This window comes from Uranotaenia lowii, chromosome 1, assembly GCF_029784155.1.
Source record: "Uranotaenia lowii strain MFRU-FL chromosome 1, ASM2978415v1, whole genome shotgun sequence".
NCBI classification, from domain to species: Eukaryota; Metazoa; Arthropoda; class Insecta; order Diptera; family Culicidae; genus Uranotaenia; species Uranotaenia lowii.
Window position 1 is genome coordinate 140,644,402 of NC_073691.1, and position 23,494 is coordinate 140,667,895.

The 23,494-nt window shown below is 39.9% G+C and overlaps 2 protein-coding genes across 4 annotated transcripts in view; one reads left to right on the top strand and one right to left on the bottom strand.

Annotated features, from left to right (window-relative positions):
- The window catches only part of LOC129740318 (autophagy-related protein 16-1), a 355,598-nt gene that overhangs the window by 13,367 nt on the left and 318,737 nt on the right, over positions 1 to 23,494 (top strand). The window lies entirely within an intron of this gene.
- LOC129740317 (uncharacterized) overlaps positions 176 to 23,494 on the bottom strand; it is a 459,755-nt gene continuing 436,436 nt past the window's right edge. For all 3 annotated transcript variants that reach the window (XM_055731953.1, XM_055731954.1, XM_055731956.1), the window contains 2 exons: positions 2,173 to 3,551; positions 176 to 2,101 (listed from right to left, as the gene is read on the bottom strand). In XM_055731953.1, the coding sequence (XP_055587928.1) occupies positions 1,893 to 2,101; positions 2,173 to 3,551 (1,588 nt within the window). In that variant the 3' untranslated portion in view covers positions 176 to 1,892. The remainder of the gene's footprint in view (positions 2,102 to 2,172; positions 3,552 to 23,494) is intronic.

Consider the following 23,494-nt stretch of genomic DNA (forward strand, 5'->3'; position numbering starts at 1 on the left):
ATCCTACGGCAGATTTGAATTCGTGTCCAGACCATCAAACCGGCGACTTCGATTTTTTTTGGAATTTTCTATCAAAATGTTCCCTTTGTTCATTCTCTGGTTTTTCACTCGGTTTGGGTTTCGTCGAATGTTCTTCGGTGTGTGATATCTGAGGAATAAATTTCAAACCGGCAAGTTATTTTCGAAATTTTTATTTTATTCATAAAAAATAATGTTTTACATTATATTGTTTCTCCAATACATAGAAAACATATGCATATGTATTTTATGTATTATTATATTTTCGTTTTTTTTGTATCGATATCTCTCGAACGTGCCCGCGTGGCCAGATTTCTATTTGCCATGGCGGTCACGTGTTACTCTTTTTTTATTCTTCATTTTTTGCTACGATTTACTGCTGCTGCTGTTTGTGCTGACCTTAAGATTAGATTTAAATTATTTTTTTTATTTCCTCTTTCACTAAGCATTTCGTTTTGCATCTCTGCGGTGCTTCCACGCCGCAACGTTCAATTATTTACTTGCGTTTACATTAAATATTAATTTTTGACTTTTGTTCGGTGTTTTGCAGTTTGTTTTTCGTCTTTTTGCGTTTTTTTTATTCAGTAACAGTCACGATTAATGCTTGATTTTTGTTGGTTTATTGAATGATGATTGAATGATGAATGGTGGTCGGTTAGTTGTGTGGTTCGTCGATAATCTCGAAAAACTACAGATAAATAGCGCTAGGAAATTATTAAAGTTTGCGGCTATGAGCGAAATATATGTTTGCGTGTGGATGTTACTTTATACTCTACAATCTACAAGTACGGTCGGTTAGTTTCTGTGTTTATTATAATTGAAGATTTGTTTATTGCAATTGGAATTGTAACTAATATAGGGGATTTAATTCTGGCTCCAAACTAAATTACACGGGAGAGCGAAAAATTGGAACTGTAATATTTTGTTTTACGTCTGTAATTGGAAGCTACTAAAAGTAAAGGGGTTAATGAATAAAAAATAAATTATGATAAATGCTTAAAATTGAGCTTAGGCTTAGCTTCCGAGGAATCCTTCGGAATATTGGGCTATCCGTTCAGAGGGAGAAGAGAAGTCTAAGCATTCCTAAGCTCAGGTTTCGAGAGAAAAGGACAAAGGAGTATAAATTTCTCTTTCAAAGGGCTACATTTTTTAAGGCATTACGTTATCGAGAAGAAAAAATATTAGCTAAGACTAAGTTTCAGGCATACACATACACGCTCAAAGATGTTTCACTCACACTGCTCTGCGCGAACTCATTTTGTAAGAATACTATATCGGTTTTCAAATTCGCACTCTCGCAGCTAACAGGCACACGCTCCCTCGAATTAATATGTTTAATTTTAATGGTTCTATACCCCAGTCGTCCTTTTCTCCCTTGATGTTTTGGGAATGTAAAACATAAGGATTAGCTTGATGTTGTAATGTATATCAATAAGTTACGAATTCGACAATTCGTCAAACTGGTTTTTGTTTAGGTTTTTTTTGTTGTAACTTCGAAGGACCAGGACAAAAGAAGGCGCGCGAGTACATTAAAGGTACTACTCATTTTTTGACAAAATCAAATTTTTTTTTTGGAATGGAAAACGAATACTGTTAAATTAGACCATTAAATGGCAGATCTGTTGCTAGGTTTTCTCTTACATTGATCTTCAGAGGAGACTTTGCAGTAGAGAAACATACGATCCTTATCCTAAAACGGTTGTATGCGCTTGATCCAATTCGAGGAGTAGTAAAGATTTTCTTCTACTTTGATTTTGTATACAATCTGAAACGGTTACAGTAAGAAGCGAGTCGAGAAGAGCGGGAGAAATAGTAGAAGATCAGCCTTGTGTGTGGTATATGGATTGATATACGGGGAAAGGATCTACGACAGTTTAGAAGTGCCTTCCGGCATATCCGCTGTCGTACAGTTTGCACATGGAGTCCCCTCGGCTGGTAGCCAGAGTTGGGCTAGGCATGACCGATGAACCCATGGATGCATTCTCGAACTGGCGCTGCTTCCTGCGTCGCTGCCACAGGAAGGTCCAGATGGCGATAACCGCAAGTTGTCCGAGCAGGAAGATGGCAGCTGCAACGATGAGACCTGTTTGGGATTGAAAAAATAAGTTTTGTTAGTGTTTTGTGGGAAATTCTTCACAGCTCAAGTGATCTTACCAAGACCGTTAACGCAGATTCCTTGAGTGTCAGAGGAGGCAACGAATACAGTTTCACTGCTGCTGACCTTTGGTTTGGATTGTTGTTGCTTCTCGAAGCCAAATTTGTCGGTGATTTTGATGGATTCAACCAGGAGCATGTCATCGACCGGAGCTTGGTGGGTTGTCTCGCGGCGCACTCGAGTGAACTCTTCGGTGGCGTTGATGGAACGACGTTTGCGTCCGTATGATACAATCGATCGTAGTTCTCCGGCGGCAAAGTCATCTTGGTCGCACTGAACCGGTGCACAGGTAGGCATGCAAGGAGTGACCAGGGCACGGAACTGTACCATTTCTGAGGACGGGAACTTGAAGGCATCGAAGTGGGAGAGCAATACCTTGCCTGAAGTTGCGCTCTTGTAAATTGGACCCATGATGAATTGATCGGTTGGGCAACCTCGGGCATCGATGAGGGTGATTTCGCTGCTGTCGACTCCATCCATGGCAACCAGTTCGCGAACAAAGATTTCGTAGGGAGATTGGGCATCGAGAATTTCGAATCGCAGAGCCAGGGGATCTCCGACTTCAGCAGTACGCATCATATCAGAGCCGTCACGCGAGGTAATCTTCATGACAACGGTTGGCGAATCAACAACCACTTCTTCCGATAGAGCTGGTTCAATGTCTCCGGTAACATCTAGATCAACATCGTTGGACACAGTCTTATTGGTAAGGTCATACTGGCAAGTGACGGCAAGTCCCAAATCCGATGAGGTAACAATGGTATCGTGGTGTTGGATGACGACGTCGTTGAGGTATCGTCCCAGGCCATTTTGACGAACGTTGCAGTCAATATCTTGGTAGCCCATACGAAGTTCGAATTCCAGCGAGTTCTTAACATCCACCGAGCATGAGTTGGGGGCACCCTTAGCATAAACTTTTCCGTCAAACAGTTTAGAGGTGCGAATCTTGGCAATCATATCTCCTGCACGGCATTCAATCGAAACGTTGTAGCACGAGGAAAGTTCGTAGGTGGCAGCTTCTGGCACGTCTAGGTAGGGATCCTGGATATCGGCAAGAGTGGCACGGCTGTGGTGAGAAAGACGGCAGACCATGTCTCCGGTATCTCCGTAATCGTACGAGTGGCAACGGTATGGGGAGCTCAAGCACAGCTCACGGCATTCATCGACGCTGGCAACATCTTGGTACACGGAGTCTACAGTCTTCAGGATACGTCCGGACATACGCTTGAACTCGCAAAGCTTGGTTGGCTCTTCGGCGCAATTGTTTTCCAAGTAGTCAGCCTCGTCAGCGGCCTGGAATGCGCTGGATCCAGCCAAAGTGATACGGTCCATATCTGAGAGCTCGCAAGTCATGGTCGATTGGTAGAAATTGGCAGAGCTGCAAGGGAGAAACAAATCGAAAATAAACAGTTAATTAAAGCGCTCTATAGCTATAGGCCCTTCAGTGTGGCCGCTACTCGGTGGCTCGTGTCACCAGATTCTTCCCTGAAGATTTCTAACAATGAATCATAAAAATTGCAACAAATTGCGCTTCCGCATTGTGGCCAACAATGTTGGATGCGCCTTTTGTCTCGTTACAACAGCCGAGGTTTTTTTCTTACTTTCTAAGTTGACCAATATTGATAGGAATCTTTCCACTTAAAAACCGACGGAGGGTACCAATAAAATGTTTCGTATGACACACGACGAGTAGTCGTTGGCTCTTGAGTGTGGTGGATTATTCAAATCGCAGCAATTTAATCTGGGTCCGTTCCTGGTGGGCCCTCAGCTCTGTGCACACCAGCAGTCCAGCGTCTGAATAACCCATAAATTGGCATTCCCGTGTGTTCATCTTTCGTGGTCGAGTCTCAACTTTTAGCTGAGAACGCTCACGATAGATACTGGGAGAGCAGGCAAACACCCATAATTATAATAATTGATAAATTTCGCGCGATAAAAGAGGTAGCGCTGTCCTGGTCCTTCGGGACACGGTCTAGCGCGCGCCCTTGATTTTTTTTCGTGGATTCCGCCCAGTGGATTCTACACGATTGCCCCGGACGAATAGCGTGAGCCAAAATGCCATGTCGCTAGTCCTAAGCTTTGTTTGGTAAATCTTGGAATTTCGCGCACACACATACAGTCCTGAACGACGATGCTGCGATGGTTCGGAGTTGGATGACCTATTGAGAGTTGTAGCGTATGAAAGCAATGCAAATTGTGTGGTAATATTTAATGGTCATAATTTGAGATTATCTCTTCGGGGTGCCTCGGCTTTCGGGGGATTAGTGGGTTCGTGCTAGGAATGTATTTTTTCGAACGGTGTTTTTTAAAAATTGCTTTTCTTTGAATGATGTGATAACTCATGGGCATGTTATTCAATACTTATTGACATTTTTTTATTTACTGCACCGCAAACAAATCCCAAACTACTCATATTAGGCTTTGATGGAATCACAACCGCAGTTAATATAATGGACGGTGGAAATGCACAACGAAGGATTGTTAAACCTACTATAAGACCATTTTCCGGCTGTTGTAGGTTGAGAATTGGTATTTATTACCAGCAAACTTTCTGGAAGTGTCTACTTGCTTCCAACAAGCTGGTTCTTGGTTGCAGGCCGACCACCCACATGTTCATCGCATGGTTACATGGGAAACCGTAATCGATCCCGTATTTATGTTCGAACGCCCAAGGTCGTGAACCCATTTTTATTCCCAACTTCAGCCATATTCTCGATGGTTTTGCAAATAGTCTTCGATCGTATGTACCCTGTCTGTGCTGCTGCCCAAAGCGAAATTGAAACGACAACAAGCGGTAAAACAAATGAGATCAATGCATCATACACGTCCGTCGAGAGTGGGCCTTCCTTGTGGTAAGCCAAAGTCAACGAGAGGTGTGTTTGTTGTGTTCCGTACTCTGTAGGGTGTAGATGAAGCTATAGACGCTCGCTTGCATTTACCTGCAATTTATTATTATTAGCACTATTGAATCGGGTGCAATCAAGTTGCGCCATCTTTCACTTCTTGCAGCTTGGAGGCGCAGAGCCTTTTCTTCGGAGGCTATCTGTTTTTAATCGCACAGCGGTTAGCGGGAGAGATAAGCCATGTATTAATTAATAATTTATTTAGAATGGAAGTTGCTCCAGCCTGTTGCTTCCTTGCCAATTCGAGCCATAGATGGTCGCTTACAAAATAATATGGAATTAGTGTTGTGTTTATTAATTGTTTAGAAATTAATTAACCTATTCGCCTCTTCCAGCATGCGGTCCCGCTTCTTGGTCCCCGCTTTCTCGGATGGTTTTAAGCTGCAATTGATAATATGTACGTTGCGTTGCATTCTGTTCCGTTCCCGAGCCGATGGACATTGTTCCGCTAAAGGTACCGTTTGGGCAAAGTACTATCTCGCTAATTGTCGTCCATCAGATGCTGTTCGTTCCCGGCCACGATGAACTTTGGATAGGCAAGGCTCGCAAATCATGGTCACTAATTGACTGTCTTGAGGGCCGATTCAAGGCAATGTTGCGCGCTTTTAAAAACCATGCGGATAACTGTCACGCAGCATATAGCAGGTTGCACCATAGATAGTCACGCGATCAGATCCCATAATGTTATTGTTGGGCGTGGGGCAAAAAGCTGGGTTCATGTTCAACAACGGTTCCCACCGAATAAAAAAAATCTTCGAGCGTCAAATGCGACACCTGCTGGTAAAGTTACCACACATGGGATCACCTTTCGGTCTCGTTACGATCCCCGTCCGATAGGGGAACGCTATCGGTTCTCTCAAATGGTCCAAGATCGACCGTCCCGAAAAGAACAGTTAATTGAGCAGCTCCTTAGAGGGGTAGAGGTCGATCATCGGCTACAACGAACGGTAGAGTTCAATGATTGCTATCCGAAGCCGGGCACCGAAGTCGGTAATGGGATTAATTTAATTTGAAAGAAATCCCAATCCGCCCACCTAACGAGCGCTCGCTCGGATCTGCTCGGTCGCGCTCGGTAGTTGTGGGATTCGCCTTTCTTTTCCGTGAAGATGCCCGATCGGTGATAAGACAAAAGGTCGGGTCACGGTATGTTTGCTTATTTTCTCAACGAGTTTCTCCCCTCGTTTGGGAATGATGAAGACGATGATGGTTGACTCTGCTGGCGTTTGCCGATAAGTATCGGATGTGAGCGATTCCATTTAGACTCTAGAAGTCCTGTAGAGGACGAGCAGCTGGGCCTGAACTGGTAAGAGATCGACTGTAGCACTAGTTGCGTGTAGCTACATTGAGAGCTAATGGAAGTTCCAAATCAAAAGAAATTCATAGCAAACCTACAATCGCTACTCTAACTATCATCCTTCATAGATGTAGTCAGATATCTAAACTATATGATCAAGTCTGAAAAGCATGATACGATCATCATACACTTCAATACATCTTGTAGCAATGTTGTACCAATAAAGCAAAAAAAAACAAACAACTTTGCCAATGCGTGCTTCACTCCTCAAACAAAAGTCGGTATGATTGCCGAGCCAAAGAAAATTGGGCGAGGCGAGATACAGTTTTGATTCTAGCTTCCCAGCTGATAAGAATCACCCCGAAGAAAGGGCCTTTCACCATTATTTACTCGACTCGATTCGACTTGGCTCAACATGAAGGAACCGGTCCCTTAAATAATGGTGCGCATAACACTGACCAACACAGGGGTCAATGTCGGGCTAGTTATGTACGTGCCGGTAACACCGATTCAAAGGCCGCCTGCAGCCTGGGCGCCCGCCATGATCAATTCTGTTAGATTTCATAAGTCACAGCCGGCGCGGCTGCCAGGCTCGGTAGAAAAGTAGATCGTTCCCTTTTTTTTTTTTTTTAATACGGTTTTGCGCAAAAACAACTTCTTAAAGGTGATGTTCCTTTGTAGCGATTCTATAGAGGTTCTGTCAATTTTGTTTGGCCTCATTGACTGCAAGAGCTCGTACAGACTCAGGCTGCCTAACTAGATCATAGCAACTACTAGATGCAGGATGTTAAGGTTTTAATCCTTCACATCTTCACTAAATTAAGAAACATTTTTTTAAGGGGTAGAAGAAAATCAAATTCTCGAAGGGTTATTATAGGAGAAATTATAGGAGAAACAGGAGATATCAAAGGAAGAAAGAACAACGGCGCGTAACCGTTGGGTAGAATTTAATGAAAATTTGGGTGGATTTAGTTCATAGTGCATTGTTTACACCCTGCAAGTTTTAAAGTCCTGTGATCAAAACTCGCGGAAATTGAGTCGAAAAAACAGCTCGTGCGTAAAAAATCTTGCTCATTCATCACGAGAACAAGGATCTCTCGCATCGTTTCATCGATAGAACGTTGGGAATCGCGAATTCCACGGTGTCGCAAGCGATTAAGCGGTTCGAGGAACGATTGATCACCAATTGGAAGCCCAGAAGTGAAGAAAAAAGTATTCCGTACAACACCAAAAATCACAACCGCGTAGTTGGGGCCTTCAACCGAAACCCGAACGCCTCCGTTCGGGATGTGGCTAAGAAGCTGCACCTAAGCCGAAGTTTTGTCCAAAAGGTCAAAACTAAGGCTGGGCTTCGAACGTTCAAGGTACAAAAGGCCTCTAATCGCGACGAGAAGCAGAACAAGTCCGCCAAAACCCGTGCCAGGAAGTTGTACCTCAACATGCTGACGAAAGTTGAATGCTGCATCATGGACGACGAAACATACGTGAAGGCCGACTTCAAACAGATCCCCGGCAACCTGTTTTTCACGGCCAAGGAAAAGTTCAGCGTTCTGGAGCATGTCCGCACTCAGAAGATGTCCAAATTTGCGAATAAATTCTTGGCCATCTGCACGTGCTGGAAGCGAAGTGCACCTTTCGTGGCCGAGGACACGATGAACGGACAGGTGTACATGAAAAAGTGCCTTCAGAAGTGGCTGCTTCCTCTCCTGAAGGCCCACAACGTCCCAACAATCTTCTGGCTGCCAGATTAGGCTCATGCCACTTATCCAAGGACGTGCTAAAGTGGTATGCGGACAATAAGGTCAATTTCGTGCCGAAAATGTTCAACCCTCACAACAATCCGGAGCTTCGTCCCATCGAGAATACAGGGCGATTATAAAGCAGCACCTTCTTCAACGATCTGAGGTAGTGAAGACAGTCGAGAAACTGAAGAAAGCATGGATTCACATGCAGAAAACAGTTGATTCACAAGTTTGATGGTAATCGGATGAAAACTCGAATTTTGTGTGTGACAATTTCATCGTGGACACCCTTTAATGTAATGTTCACATGTGCAAAATTTTGTGGCGATCTGTCAAGTAGTTTTTGAGATAGCGTCTAACGAATAAGTTTATTGACTCAAATGTTTGGGCTACCTCAAATTTTTCTATTTCATCAAAGCTATGGCAAATGCAGCAGATTGTCCACCTCCTGCAAGAATACAACATTATTAACTTTTTATCACTCCATCACAGTTTTCGCTCAATGGCTGGAAACCAGATCGAAAACAGAGTATTTAATTGAGGAAACCTTCGAAAGTGCCATGGAAGCATACCTTCATGGAATTAATCATTACAACTTTTATTAAAATTTTGGCTCCCTGTTAGATCCTCTAGGAAATCTAGAACGATTTACCACATGTATTTTAATCACATAGTTGATTTCCAGCTGTTTTGGGGTCTCTCACTGGGGCTTCCCTAGATTTTCACGGTCCTGCCCAGAAATTTTGGTCAAACAATTTATTCATTGGATGCTATCTCAAAAACTACTTGACAGATCGCCACACATGTCAACAATATATTACTAGGTATTTAGTATCTCTGAAAATTTCATCAATTTTCATTCATCCGTTCAAAAGTCATTCACAGTGCTGAATTTTTTTCGAATTTGCTCCATAAATACCAAAGGAGATATAATATTTTGAAAGGATTTAAATTGGATGGAAATTGAATTTCACACAAGCCATCAATCAGAACATGGTCCCTGGACCTACCAACAACCTGTCAGTGTCATGGAAAATGGCGACAGCGAATAATAATGAAGTCTTCACTAGACGAATCAGATCAGCACGCCTCTAACAAGCTGAAGCAAAACGCTGTATCGCAGTTCAATTACTGCACAGAAAAAAAAATCCCACAGATCGTTCCCTGACGCCGCGTTAATTGCGAATCCTCGTTTAGTTTTAAACAGACACAAATCAGCGAACGCCTTCCTTTGGATCCGCGAACGCGAACATCCACTAGAAGGGTGGAAAGGCAGAACCTTCTCAGACTAATTAATTTGCAACAATTTGAAATTTATTTCTCATTAGCAGGATAGCAGGCAACGAACTATGTACCATCAACAGTGTTGCAGTTCGAATCTTCGAAGGGCTTGAGAAGGCTCGAAGCAGAGAAACAGGTCGATCCGAGAGGAAGTGAAAACAGCGCGCCAAGATTTTCACCACGCGCATTGCTCATAAATAGTTTTCTTAGGGCCGACTCTTGTTTTTTTCTACTTTTTCTTTACTTATGCTCCTGTTATGCTACAAATTTATTTACATCGGGTAAAACGCCACGGCCAACATATATACCTTCGGTACATGTATCTACAAAACTGGATTTACGAGGTGCTTCCCGTCGTTGTCGATTCGTCTCGGATGGCAAGCTCGATAATTTCCGCCGCGATATGGTACAGATTCGGTTTCTATGAAAATCTGAAAAGGGTCCACTTTCCCCCACATCCCACAATCGGCTGAGGCGATTGGCAAGAGTAAAAACTAAGTGTGTCTAAATAAATATAATTGAGTGATCAAAGCCCCCGGACAGCTGCCTGATTCAGTCGGTGGCAATATGCTGGCAGCATATCTGGCTGGTGTTTTTGCCTTTAAAGAAAAAGGTGCGATGCTGACTCCGGGGGGCGCAATTGGGTCAGTAATCAGATGTTTGCGTTAACGGGGTGGGCGGCGTTTGCTTTCCCTCTCGCTGAGGCGCAAATGATGACTGATTCGATTCATTCTCGTTTCCGTTGATTGGGGCCGATTGGTGGTTTCGTAGCAGCAGAAGAGATCAAGTCCAGGATCGAGAATATTGATTGGCTGCCGGTAATTTACTTTCCATCGAAACAACATCGTAGTACCTACTTATCACACTTTCGACTTCGGAAACCCCACACACATGTGCCGTCGATTGCCAGCATCATCATCATCATCTCATTTTTTTTTCAATCGTAGCCGATTGATGGTTGAATTTTAAAGCAGATTTGATTGGAACGAGTATAGTCTGAGGCTTCAAAACTGTTTTTGTACCGAAAACAAAACAGTTCATCAGCACAGTTGAACAAATTCACTGTGAATTTCTCTATAACGAATCAAACAATCGGATATGGAGTTTGATAAATTATGGAAATTAATTTTTTATTTTACATATGAACTGAGTCATTTTAGTCCCTCAAAAACGCTTATTTCTACATTGATAACCGTATGTATGAAGTAGGATTGTTCGATCTTCAGGAAAAGATCGATTTCAAAATAGATCCAGCTGAATGGTTCCAGGATCGATCTTCCTAAAAAATCTAACCAAAAGGATTGATCTCTGCTAGATCGATCTTTATATTTTGTTTGAGAAGGGTGCTGCCTGAAGGCTACGTTATGCTGAAGTAAATAGAGAAAATCAAATGTATATGCAATAAAAAACACATGTTTCAAAATTCAACATCAGAATGTTTAACCTTTCACGACTTTGGTTGAGTGTTGAGACATGTAAAAAATAGATTCAAATATATACATTTTTAACCATTTCAAGTTAGCCCATTTGATGAAATGCTTATTTTAAAAGGCTTCAGATTTTTATTCAAGCTGATGTTTTGAAATACCGTAAGTTTAGCCACATGTCATGGTACAACGATTACATAATCAGATAACATCTGAAAGGGTAAAGTTCAATTTTTCAAGCATACAAATTGTAAAATTTTCATTAAGAAAAGAGGCAATATTAAAATATTTTTTGAGATTTATAATAATTCCAACATAGATAGAAAATAAACACTTAATTTTTCTATAAATAATTTTTTTATGGCGTTCTTATTCAGAATGCCAAAAGCCTTCTGACAAGCTTCTACTGTCAAACTTAAAAATTTCAATAACAATTTTATTCTTGACCTGATTAAATTGCTATGAATGCTTATTTAAAATCTGAGTAAGCTTTCAAGTGGCATTCTTCAGAATTATTTTTGGAACTTTCCAGAATAATTTTCGCACGTTGCCAGGCCGGGAAATTACGCGCAATTTATCGAAAATGTAGCAAAAACCGGGCAAACTATTTAAAATTTTTCATTCTAAAATCCGGGCAAACGCTAGACAATAATCTTAAAAATGTAAGAAAAGTGAAGAAAAGTTATTTGAAATTAATATTTCCGAAAGATACGCAATGTTCCATTTATGTTAGAGGCGTCCGAAAAACAAATTTAGTTTATTTTGAAGAATCAAACTTTCACAAAACCGTTTTTTTTTTATTAATTTTTGATCTGTTTTCCGGAAAAAAATTAATAAAACCGATCGAAATCCGGGCATTTCCGGACTTGTCTCCATAAGCTTCCAATCTATTTGAATTTATGTCAATCAAAATAATTCTTGTCTTGTCTCCATAATTTTATTGAGAAACCGAACTATCTGAAATGTTTAATATATGTAAAGGTAAAAAACGTTATCTTTTAAGTTGGTCTCGAATCTATTAGAAGCATGGTAGCACCAATGAGGGAAAGTAGTCTTTTTGGTGGTTCCAGGTAACAAAATCCTGTACGAAGCTGATTCTGAGAATCTCAAGAATAAATAGAAAAAAAAACTTCAAAAGATCGAAAGATCGGATCGAAAATAAACCGATTTAATCGATTTTCCCAAGGCTAAGGAATCGGTCCAAAAAATCGGAAATTTTGATTCAAAAGATCGATCTAGCAAAGATCAATCCAAGATCGACCAATCCTAGTATGAAGACGCTTACGAGAACAGTGTTTACAAAATATCCCATTTAGTAATTTTATTTTAATTTTAAAAGCGAAAAAGCGATTTGGAGCTGAAAAGATCGTCTAAGTTAAAATATTGTGTCCCCATGAAGTAAATAAACTTTTCTGTAGGTTTGCTTAATTTAAAAAAAACATATTTTTGAGTTATTTGATTTTGGTTGAAAAATTTTTACAAAATGGGACTTTGATTTTCGTTGAAATTTTTACAAAATGGGACTTTAATTTTTTTTTCATCATTTGCAGCTTATGTATTCATTTTTTGAGTATCTGTAATATTTCTCAGAAGGAAACTTTTAGCTCTCAGAAACAAAAATCAGATGGAAATGCATTTTGTTGAGTAATGAACGGTTTTAAAAACCTACTGATTTCATTTTATTTGACGCTTTTACGCCTTCTTTCAGAAATGATGAAAATGTACTTTTTCTTTTGTTTGATATGTCAACTCTATTCTAACATAGTTTTTTTTTTATATGTATATATTCATTTCATTATGTTATTCCAGTAATGTCATATTTTCGAATCAAGAAGTAGATAAACTTCATTTTTTGTAGAACAAGTTTTCATAAAAGTTACCTTTAAGATCAACTAATCCCCAGAGTTAAAAAAAACTTTTTCCTTCATGTTAAGGACAATAAGGTTTTAAGCGAGTTTTCAGAATCTTCTTTTTCTTATACTTATAATCTGTGTTATGATAAGAAAATTGACAAAGGTTAAGGACCCGTGAATTAAAATTCAATTGTTCTTAACTAAGAATGTGGTCTGCCTTAACCCTTCGTTTCATAAAGTAACAAATTTGCAACAATTAATGTATGAAAAAAGTGAAAAATCGTATTTTATTTAAATTTTTTTTCTTGATGTACGCATCATTTCCAACTGTTTGAAATGATTTTCAAGGAAAAATAAAAAAATCATGAAATGAAGGGTTAATAAAACAAAAATTCAAGTTTTTTTCGCTCCATGAAAATGCTTCTAATTAAAATCACGAATCGTTCTCATTTTTATAAGAAGAGTAACTTTGAATTACATGACGTCAGAAACTGTCAGAAACGTTGAGAGTTTTAAAATGTTTCCAAAAATATATGAAGAAAACAAGAAAATGGATCAAGTCAGCATACTCTTCTTCCACGCTATAAAAGTAACAAGCCTTATTTTCATGAGATTTGACATGGACTATTTTGTCAGACTTTCAGAATCTTGTCTAGATTCGGATTCGAAATTCAGATTAAAAAATAAGATTCAGAACTCAGGTTTAGTTTCAGACTTCAGACTAAAATTCTTTCTTAAAAAAAGAATATTACTTACGTTAAATTGATTTTAATTGGGGTTTTCGTCATATCGGTGAAAATTGATTTGAACTTGCTAAGTCATTCGTTCCCTTAAACAGAGTTCATATTAACCTCCCTTTACGGTTAAAAAAATGAACACTGTAAGTAATCGGCTTATATTCATAAAATTGGATTGTTGAATGATTATTTTTAAGAACACTATAATCGATAAAAAATATGTTTTTATTACACTATGTTGAAAACGCAGGTTTCAGTGGTGAAATCTTTATTATCTTTATTCATGTTTTGTCAGTCTAGTCATTACATAACTACACAATTCATTAGCGATTGCTATTGTCTCACTCTCCACTTATCATCTTCCCTAACCGGGAAAGTACTCATTTATCAATGAGTACTTTGATACTCTTACCCAGAATATCTGGCAACACTGTTGTGTTACCACAAACCCAATTTGAGTATTCTCGCCTAACCGTGTGATGATGTAAACATTTGTACCAAGGTTGTTAGATCACAAGGTTCTCTAACTTTGTCAGAAAGTAGGCTAGGAGAGCGCGGTGAGGTTCAGTGAGTTTGTTTGTAAACATCGGAAAATTTGTTCGAGCTGAGGGCTTTGTTGGTAAACAAACTCCACGAATTCCATAGTAGCCAAATCCAAATGGCTGAATCGGAAGTTTCTCCTATCGTTACACCAAGCAAGAACATAGCAAGATGAACCAAAACAAATAATGTTTTGGTTCTGCTCGTGGCAACAAAAGTTTGCTGCTTTGCCGGAGGAAACCATAAGTTTCAACACATTAAAACCGCGAAAAACACACTATTTGAAATTTTCGGAGTACACAGTGCATTATTAAATTTAAAGTTTAAGAATAGTTACTACGTTACTACCGATAATGTAAAGTAAGAACTCGATGGTCCACAATATGTTGAAATTCTTTGATTAAGTAAGTACTCAAATTGATCCCCCTATCAGTCTATTTAAAATTAATTTATCACTTTCGATTATAAATCAATAAAACTGAACAGGAAATCAATTTTTTTTTCAAAAAATTTTCAATGATTCTTATGAAATTATAGTTATAAAATCATTGAAAATTATTTAAAGAACTATTCAAACAACTAGTTATTCTGCTATAGTCTATAAAATCAAGCACTTTTATTGTTTAAATATGAATTTCTAATCTATCTGATTTCATGCCAATCAAATAATTTCCAATATGTCTCCAACCAAATAAGTTATCTTTGATTCAATTTTTTAAGGACTTTTTGGTTTTCAGGTCGCTTTCTGAAGACAATAAAAATCAAAACCCAAATTTTCAAAAAACATCTGATAGCAGACACTAGGACGATTTCAAAATTGTATAGTTTATGAAAATCGACGAAAAATGACTCTATTCGAAAATTTTTAAATGAAAAATTGTAAAGCTCCTTATTTTTGGAAAAAGTCAGAAAATTTCATGTATCTTGCTTTATCCGTTCCTGAGATATCGCTTCAAGAAAGTACAGCTTCACAGAGCAGATGGTATTCAAATTGTGTTTAAACATTCACATTAATTTTTTAAATTAATGTGTAATGGCATTTCTCGGCACATTTTCCACACCTTTCATGCTTCCTAATCTAATCTATCCGTCTATAATTTTCATTACTTTCATTTGATATCCTTCCTGTTAGAATGTATACTATACCGAGATGCCATTATTCATTTAATTAATATCGGAAACCAGCGGTGATAATCCGTTAACACATTCATATTAATTGTGTTTTAAACATTCGGATCAATGAATTAAGAATATCTCTGAGAATCCGAAATTTAAAAAATCTAGAATAAGAATTCAGATTCCGAATTGATGAATGAGTTCTGATACAATATTAAGATTCGTTGTAGCTCAGTTTGGGAATCCAGTTTGAGATTGAAAACTTAAATTTCAGTTTCGGATTCGGGATCAGATTCATTATCAAAATCCAAATTTTAATCAGAAAGGCAATCCTTAAGCAAACCCCGACCCGTCTATGATTCCAAACTGTCAATCAAATGTTATGAGCATAACCTTTTTGAAAATATTGAAAAAGGTCGAGAAAACTTCCCAACGTTCTACTTGCCTCAAACGATTGCTGCATAAATTCATCCCACAAAAAAAGAATCTTGATACTGAGGAAGAATGGCATCAGATTTGCGAAAGAATTTAACAAAAAAACACGACCTTTCTACAGAAGAGAAAGGTGTAAGAAGTTAAGGTTTTGCTCCAATAATTTAAGAGCTTTCAAGGAAGAAAAACATCTGATTCTTCGGGAAAAGAAAGTAGTCAAACCTGTTGCCACTCAGGTTCCTCAACATGGGTCATTGAACCGGATTGTCTTCGAACTGAAGGCACGAATTTTTCCGGGACCGTTTGTATCCCTTTCAAGAGTCTGTCCATCAAAAAGTTGAGTTCGGGAACCGTCGTCGTCGTCGTCCCCAAGGGGCTTATTTGACTGGCAGTCACGCGTATGTTTGGCTACTAAAGCCCAAAAAGGGGTCTCTCATTTAGTTAGATCCCTTCGGTTCGGACCGAGTAGGATCACACGCCTGGCAAATGTGGCAAAAAAGCTGACCTGGGAATTAAATTTTCTATTTGTATCCGCCATCCATTCGGGTGATGACAGTTTGCGGATGGACGAAAGGCCACCCCGGGTAGTTAGCGCAAGTTCCCACAAGGAAGCAACCAGGAACGCACCGGTATGTACAAATCCGCTGCTAACGGGTTGTCCAATCGTCTCTCTAGCTAAACAGTCCGATGTCAGATGATCAGTTTGGCCAATTCTTTGCGTTCGTCTTCCGCTTGGAGCGAAAGTTCTGTAATTAATTTTCTGACCGCGTACGCGATCCCGACTTGACTTGCGCATGGGGTTTCTCTCTCTGTCTCTTGTTAGGCCGATAGTTAGAAACCACCTTAGGAAGAAGCGCGACGATAAAGAAAGTCCAATTAAAAGGAATTTCCATTTATGGGATCGGGAGCGCGCGCGCACTTTTTCCAATTCCCCTTGGATGGGACGAAGAGTGGATCCCGGCACATCAGCGTTTTTGAAGTGAGATTTCAACAAAGCGATAATATGTTCCGCTCCTTGAATCTCCAGAGGAAGCGGAACGAAACAAAAACGAAAGCCACCCGTGCCACATCTTCTTAGGATCCGTCACACATGGCGGGGATGCCAATTCGTGGTCCATCGTCGGCGAACTTAAAGGACAACCCGTGACGGCCATTCCAGTAGGGCTGAGATGCACATCATAAGAGCTGTCATATTATTTGCTCGATTACAACTACTCTGGACAGGCTTCTGCCTTTCGGAACATCCCCGGAGACAGCGTGCGCGGTACCTACTTGAAGAAATCTTATTTTATGCTTGTCAACAGATATTAGAGCTACGTCAGCGGTATTTTTTTACTCTGCTACCGTTTCTGTTGGATTTGACGAGCAACCGGTTGACATGTCGTTCGTTTCCTTTGAGGACGTTGAAGAACTTGCGAAAATACCAAGGCGCCAAACCGATGCCCCCTCTCGATTCATTCCGATACGCTTCTAGTCAGTAGTGAGATAATTGATCTCTAATTACCACATGGGAACGTCTTTTCTCTTTTTGTGTCCGCAGATCTGTGTGTAGCTTGGCGCTTTCAAGCTAACATTTGTGTTCCTTCCTTCAGTCGTAAATCAATCAGCTTGTTTTCACATCGTGTCGATCTGTTTGTGTTGACTCTACGCCGCCATTCTCTCGGATCACCGCCTCGAGAATGGATCGATTTATATTCTATCAACGATTGAAGTTTGCGATCCGGGGTCTCCCCGCCAGGTTCGTTGACAGAGTCTCAGCAAGGAATCAGACTTCTCTCTCAAAAAAGTTTCCGAAGCTGAAATTTATAATTGACATGTTCTAAAATTATTTCATATGCAATCGCCCGGGCAGAGTGCAGTCACGAACTTCCAACCCAACCTGCCTATATGCTTAAGCCTCTGAAAACAGGCGCTGGAAGCGCAAGCTCGAATATTCGCAGTCAGTTGAAACTTGCTTCCACGTTTTTTTCCTTTATTTTTTTTTCTACCCATTTCAATTACGACATTCCGCTACATTTCACCAGATGGGTTAGCGCTATGCATACGCCCACAGTATAACATTGTATTACTTAATAAAATTGAACCGTGCTCTTGCAATGGTCTCGCAATCGTCAGGGCAAACTGGCCAACTAAGACTAACGGACATCAATCTGGAAGATTGAACGTTAAATTACCCGTCTCCTGATCCATCAAGACGGATTTTGGAGAAGGAAAATTTCTTCTCTGAAGGACGAACCTCAAGAAACTGTTACCAAAACCGCAAGAATTTTTTGAAAAAAAAAGTCGGCTTATCGAAGCTTCAGACCGACGCACAGTGCAGCGTCCCATAGACAAAAATCAAAAATTCGAAATTTTTATTTCACCAAATCAAGTAGGCGGTGCTTTTCATATATGTTTGAAGTATGCTGCATTTGTATAAGTAATCACTTGGGAGCACTTATATGCCTGTATCAGGCTTATATTGTTAGATAGTTTCAACGCAGCTCGTGCACAGTATTTTTTCAGAAAAAAATAATCAATTTAACTAATTTTTCTCTCATCTGTTAGTGACTTTTAATGTGTTAACCGCAATGGAAACTGAAGAAGCAAGTAAGTAGAAGACATTAAAGGGGTTATCTCTGTGATTTATTTCCATATATACAAATATGAAGGTGTTATTGATAAGCGTACTTTAAATTTCAAGAAAATGGACATTCAAACTTCAATTGGACATTACAAAAATATATACCAAAATACCTCTCTGATTTTTTCTCCAGTTATCGTTTATAGTATCCTCTAAAAGCTCCAAATAGTTTCAGCTGCCCGAAATTGCCCGTTTTACAGATATTTACGTTTTTCTAGATGATGTTTTGACTGTTGAAAATTACGATTTTTCACTAGTCTTGTTTTAAAGGGTGGTACAGACTGGCCATTCCAAGCAAAAAGGTTGATTATTCAGTCTTCTTTCACCTCAGATATTGGAAAAGGAGGGCAAAAATACTGCATTGGAAGAAATATCTTAATTTGTGCAAAAATCGTCATTAAACACGTATTTTTCGTGGTATTTTAGGTAAAAATGGCGTTTAAGCTACTTTTGCGATCACGAAAAACAATGTTTTCGGAATAAATTTCTATTTTGATCTAAATGACATATTGTTCAGAAGGTAAAATAATTTTGTATGATTTTTTATGCATATATGTATATGAGTCACTTTTGTGAACATCGTTTTAACATACGCCATTCATGCCAATAATAGCTCACATCATTTCCAACAACTTTCTATATGACATGTATGAGTAAAAGTGTCAAAAAACATCAGTTTTGATTTTTGTCCCGGTTTCCCATACATTCAACGCACTGTGCGACGCGGAGACTCTGTTCTGTTGTATTCGGGCTATTTTCGAGTTGAGAACTATATAACAAACACTGTTTTTTTCCTCGTACCATGCCGACCTTTTTTTTTTTTAAATATATGTTTAATGAATGGTTGGTCAAATACCAATGAATACGAGCGAGATTTCAGTCAAATCTGGCACTTACGGATCAAATCCGACACATGAATATTGATTTCATCACTCAATTTTGAAAGTCTGTAAAATCTGGGCATCATCAGCAAAAATCTGGGCAAAATCTGTGTCTGACCAATATCTGGACGAAAGGTCAAAAGTCTTGGTTTTAAAGACAAATCTGGGCACCTGGCAACCCAGCCTCCGATAGAATTTGCCGATCGAAACACCCGTGAGAGAGATTTTCATCCGCAAGAACACAATAGGTATACTAGCTCTTATCAACTTCAAATTTGCTCTCGAAAAGTTGTACATTCCTATTCAAATTTATCGTCTCTTGTGAAGTTTGTAGCGTTTTAATTAAGTATTTGTGGTTATTAAGTTTTGAGCGTGCAGTAATGGTATTAATTCGAGCCAAAATTAACTGTTTATAATTAACAGTGTAACCTGTCAAACGACATTGCACAGCAAAACAATTCACTGTTTCTGTTTGTGTCGCGCAGTCCGTTGCATCCCGAAGCCGTAAATTATAAAGGACCTGGTCGTTTCCCATCGGCGAGAGGTGAGCGAAAACGATTCGGAACAAACGGATTGGATAAACATCCATTCTTTTCAACTCCCAGGCATCTCGCTACAACATCCAGCCTCGACGATGAACACGTCAAACCATGCTGAGTCGAAGATGGCAGACTGTGCTGGTAGTATCAATTCCAACGGCTCCAACAGGGTGCGTGACAAAATAGCAAAGGAAACCTTTGAGAAAAGGAGAAACAATGTTCATTTTCTACAGGGCCGTTGTTGGATAGCCGAGTGTCGTTGTTCGGGAGCCCAGCTAATTCTTTTGGCCAAGCCGGAACAGAACCAGTCGGAATCAGACAGCGGAGGTGCTCCGGGCAGTGTTGCGTGCCCGTGGAGCAGTACAATCAGGCAGGGTTGCTAAAAATTCCGCGATATTTAGCTGTGATAAACCTGTGCCGTCCGAGCGGTGATATCTAGAGTTTGTTTTGATTAGGTCGTATGAACCAATATAAACAAAACTGAGTTATTTGCTGCAAACGATTGATAACCATGTATTTTATATTTGGTAAAAAATCGGTTTCATTTTATCATCGAATAACTTTTACACAATGATTTGAATTTAGGACGTATGATGACTTTCTTATTTGTCAATGCAACTTGGTTTTTGCGTCATTTTGCGCTGCCGTGTATTTGCCGGGATGCAAAAGGTCGCTAAAACAATTCGTCAGGTTGGTTTTTACGACGTTATGCTTCGTCGCATAAAGTTTGTTGTCAAATTGTGAAAATTCGTGTAAATTTAATCGAAAACTGTGTCCAGGAGTGATCTTAGCTGTCCTAATAAAATAACTGGCTCCAAATTAGCGTTGGTGAGTACCATCAGCTTCACTTTCCACTGTGTGAATAGTTAGTATCATTTTTTCATTCCAGAGGCAAACGAAATAATCAAATCAGATGTGCGATGCTCTTTTACACTCCTTTAACGGCCAGTAGCGCCAATAGTAGTGGTCGAAAATGTCCGGGTGGACTCCCAACGGCAAGTCCCACAATACAATAATAACAAATGCCATCGCTCAACGATTTCAGCGTGCTAATTGGATAGCATTACCATTTAAAACCTTTCATCAAACAACTCCGAATGAAAAACTGAGGATTTGGGCCAATCAAATGAGTTTTAGTAACCAGAATTTTCAATTGATCAAAAGGACGTTTGCGCCAGAAGAGAAATGCATTATGTCGTAAGTACCACTTCATTTATAAGAACTGAATTAATGCAAGTTTCAAGTACATCATTATGTTTAGCGTTCAGTTTTACATTAAATTTCGAATTTGCAGACGAATTTGACCAGTAATAACAAAGTATGAATTAAAAAGGTGTTTCGGAACTTTAAAATCGATTTTCTCAAAACATGCCAGGTGGTTCATACGACCTAATCAAAACAAACTCTAGATATAATTGTTGTTATTGTTTGGATGTTATAGTAGGAAACGGGCCCGTGAGTAATTATGTAAGCTAGCTTATGTTTTTAATATGTCGTAAGAGTAAATTGTGATTGCACCCACGAAGATTTGGGTTTTGAGTATTTGTGTTTTGGGTAAGAGTTAGCCGTGCAGCACACACTGAATGTCAGTGGTGCTCAACTTGTTTCACGTTGAGGATAATTTCTCGCTCACAGACGAGAGAAAATTTCTCACTATTTTGCATGGAGTTAACACGTTCGTCGCCTTGGCACCCATATTCGGGTGACGGGTGTATTTCCTGGGAGGCCCCGTCACATCAAAAAGTATGTGGCGCTCTCACTCAATTTAGCCGCTCAGTTTAGCCACACGTTACAAATAGCGGAATTCTCCCTGGTTGCTTTCTTGCTCCGAGATTTTCTTTGGGTCCGGCAAGTAAAACAACCAAAATGAGCGTGGCGACGAACGTTTTAAGGGCGCGGAGAGTCCGAATGCTTTTGAAATTGGCAAAATTGAATTTGAAATGTATTTTACATGTAAATAACTTGATTGGTAATAAAACGGTAAAAAATGAACGTAAATAGCTAGAAACAGCCCTCTCTGTGCGTTTGTTCTTTCGATCGCTTCCAGTTTTGTCGGAGAATATTCTCAGAACTAGAACTGACCGAGAGAAAATAATTAGTTATCAATATCAAATCTGCTCGGTTTGCTATCCTGCAACTGAATGAGTTTTCGTCTCAATTTCAAGAGTTCACTGCGTGTACGATTCAAACTGATTTCGCATGTACGCATTCGTATTCGTTGCCTCTAGGTATCTTGGCAGGACGAACCGAATGAAAATATTTGCGTTCTTGTGTGTGGTGTCGCCGAATTTACCGTTTTATTCTAAGTTCGGTGACTCAACTCTCAATTTGTTGCATGCTTTATCGATTTCTGAGAGAACGCGCGAACTAGGACAGTGCGATAAGCACAATTCTCGGTTCAAATGTGCTCATAAAGATGAGATATGAGACGGTTTGAAGTAGAGGATAAAAATTTATCAGCTATTTCAGTAATTCTTATAAGAAGATTGCGTCAAGAAAAGCGTTCTTTACTTGATTCATTTGAGAGACCAAGTATAACTGCCCAATAGAAGGGTTTCGCTAAGATACCAATTTTCGACCGATACGACGAGAAAAACAGTTTAAGATTCTACTAATAATCGGAAACTGAAAAGCTCCAGTTAAGCCAGTTTCGGAACCGGGGCGTTAGAGTAATCTGGAACATTCATCTAGGTGACCCAATTCGGATCGGATTCCGCGGCAAGTAAATCTATCTTTGACCTCACAATACTCAACAAGGCTAATTTGGCCGCATCAATCGCGGTTCTGTTACTGCACTCCACCCTCAAAGAAAAACCTGTTCATTCGTCTTTCCCCACGCTTTCGAACCTTCCAGACAGGTTTGGTTTGGTCTTCAAATAAAGCTCACTGGGTTTATCCTGTTTGGCGGAATAAAGACAAAAAAATCGGCGGTGATGATAATCGCACTCGGGCAGGCGAATTGTAGCATCAAAAGGGTCCATTGGATCAGGACTAGATTTGGCGGACATTACAAAATCTGGTTACTGGTTCGCGTTTAAAGAAGGGGGAGCGCGCGATCTTGAGCAATGATAGCGATACTATCACCTTACTGTCTGCTCGGTTTGCCTTCGGGAAGACCGGCCATAACTGTAAAGCCAAAAGACTAGCGCGAATCATAGCTCAACAAGCTGCTCGCTCACTTATTAAATATTTATTTAAGCAATCAATTTAAATTACCTTCCGGGGTATACATGGCTAAGAATCGGACGCCGGAGATCTGGTCCAGTTCCGAATGATTCACAAGTCACCTGGTAACACACATTTGCCATTCGGGCATATCTCAACCAGCTCTGACACGAAAAAAACCATACGAGAAGATTCATCCCTGGTGCCGTGCTTACATACTCAAGTCAATTCCTGTGGTTATCGCTCGCTTATCTTGGCAGCTTTTTTTTTCTTTCTTTCGATGTATAGCTCGATTCAACCTGGCTGCATGACATGTTGCCTAAGTTGTTGAACGCGAGGAGCGAATTTCTGCACCTTTCACTTGACAAGCCCTGGCGCAAACATGCACTCCAAGCGCACCCAAAGTGGCGCGCTGTCTAATCTCTAGTTTAGAAGCGCGTTTTCGGAAAGCTCCCTTTTCGATAACCAAAAGGATCTGAACCTCTAGCATTCCGTATCTTGAACACGCTAGGCTCCGCGCCGACCGGAGTTAGCTCAAGTACTCTAATCAATAAAATTAACATTCTATCAATGCGCCCACGAGTTGAGTTTGTTCAATTTTCCACCATGCAGTTATCTTCGCGGAATTTCCCGCGGCCCCGGGCACATTTACACAATACGGCCTTAATTTGTCAGTTGACTACCTCTTTGGATTGGAACTCTCAACAAGTTCAACAAGGCTGAGAAATGAAACGGAGTGCATTTCCGAGCAACAGAGCAGCCGCAGCAGACGAATTTGCATTTCTTCC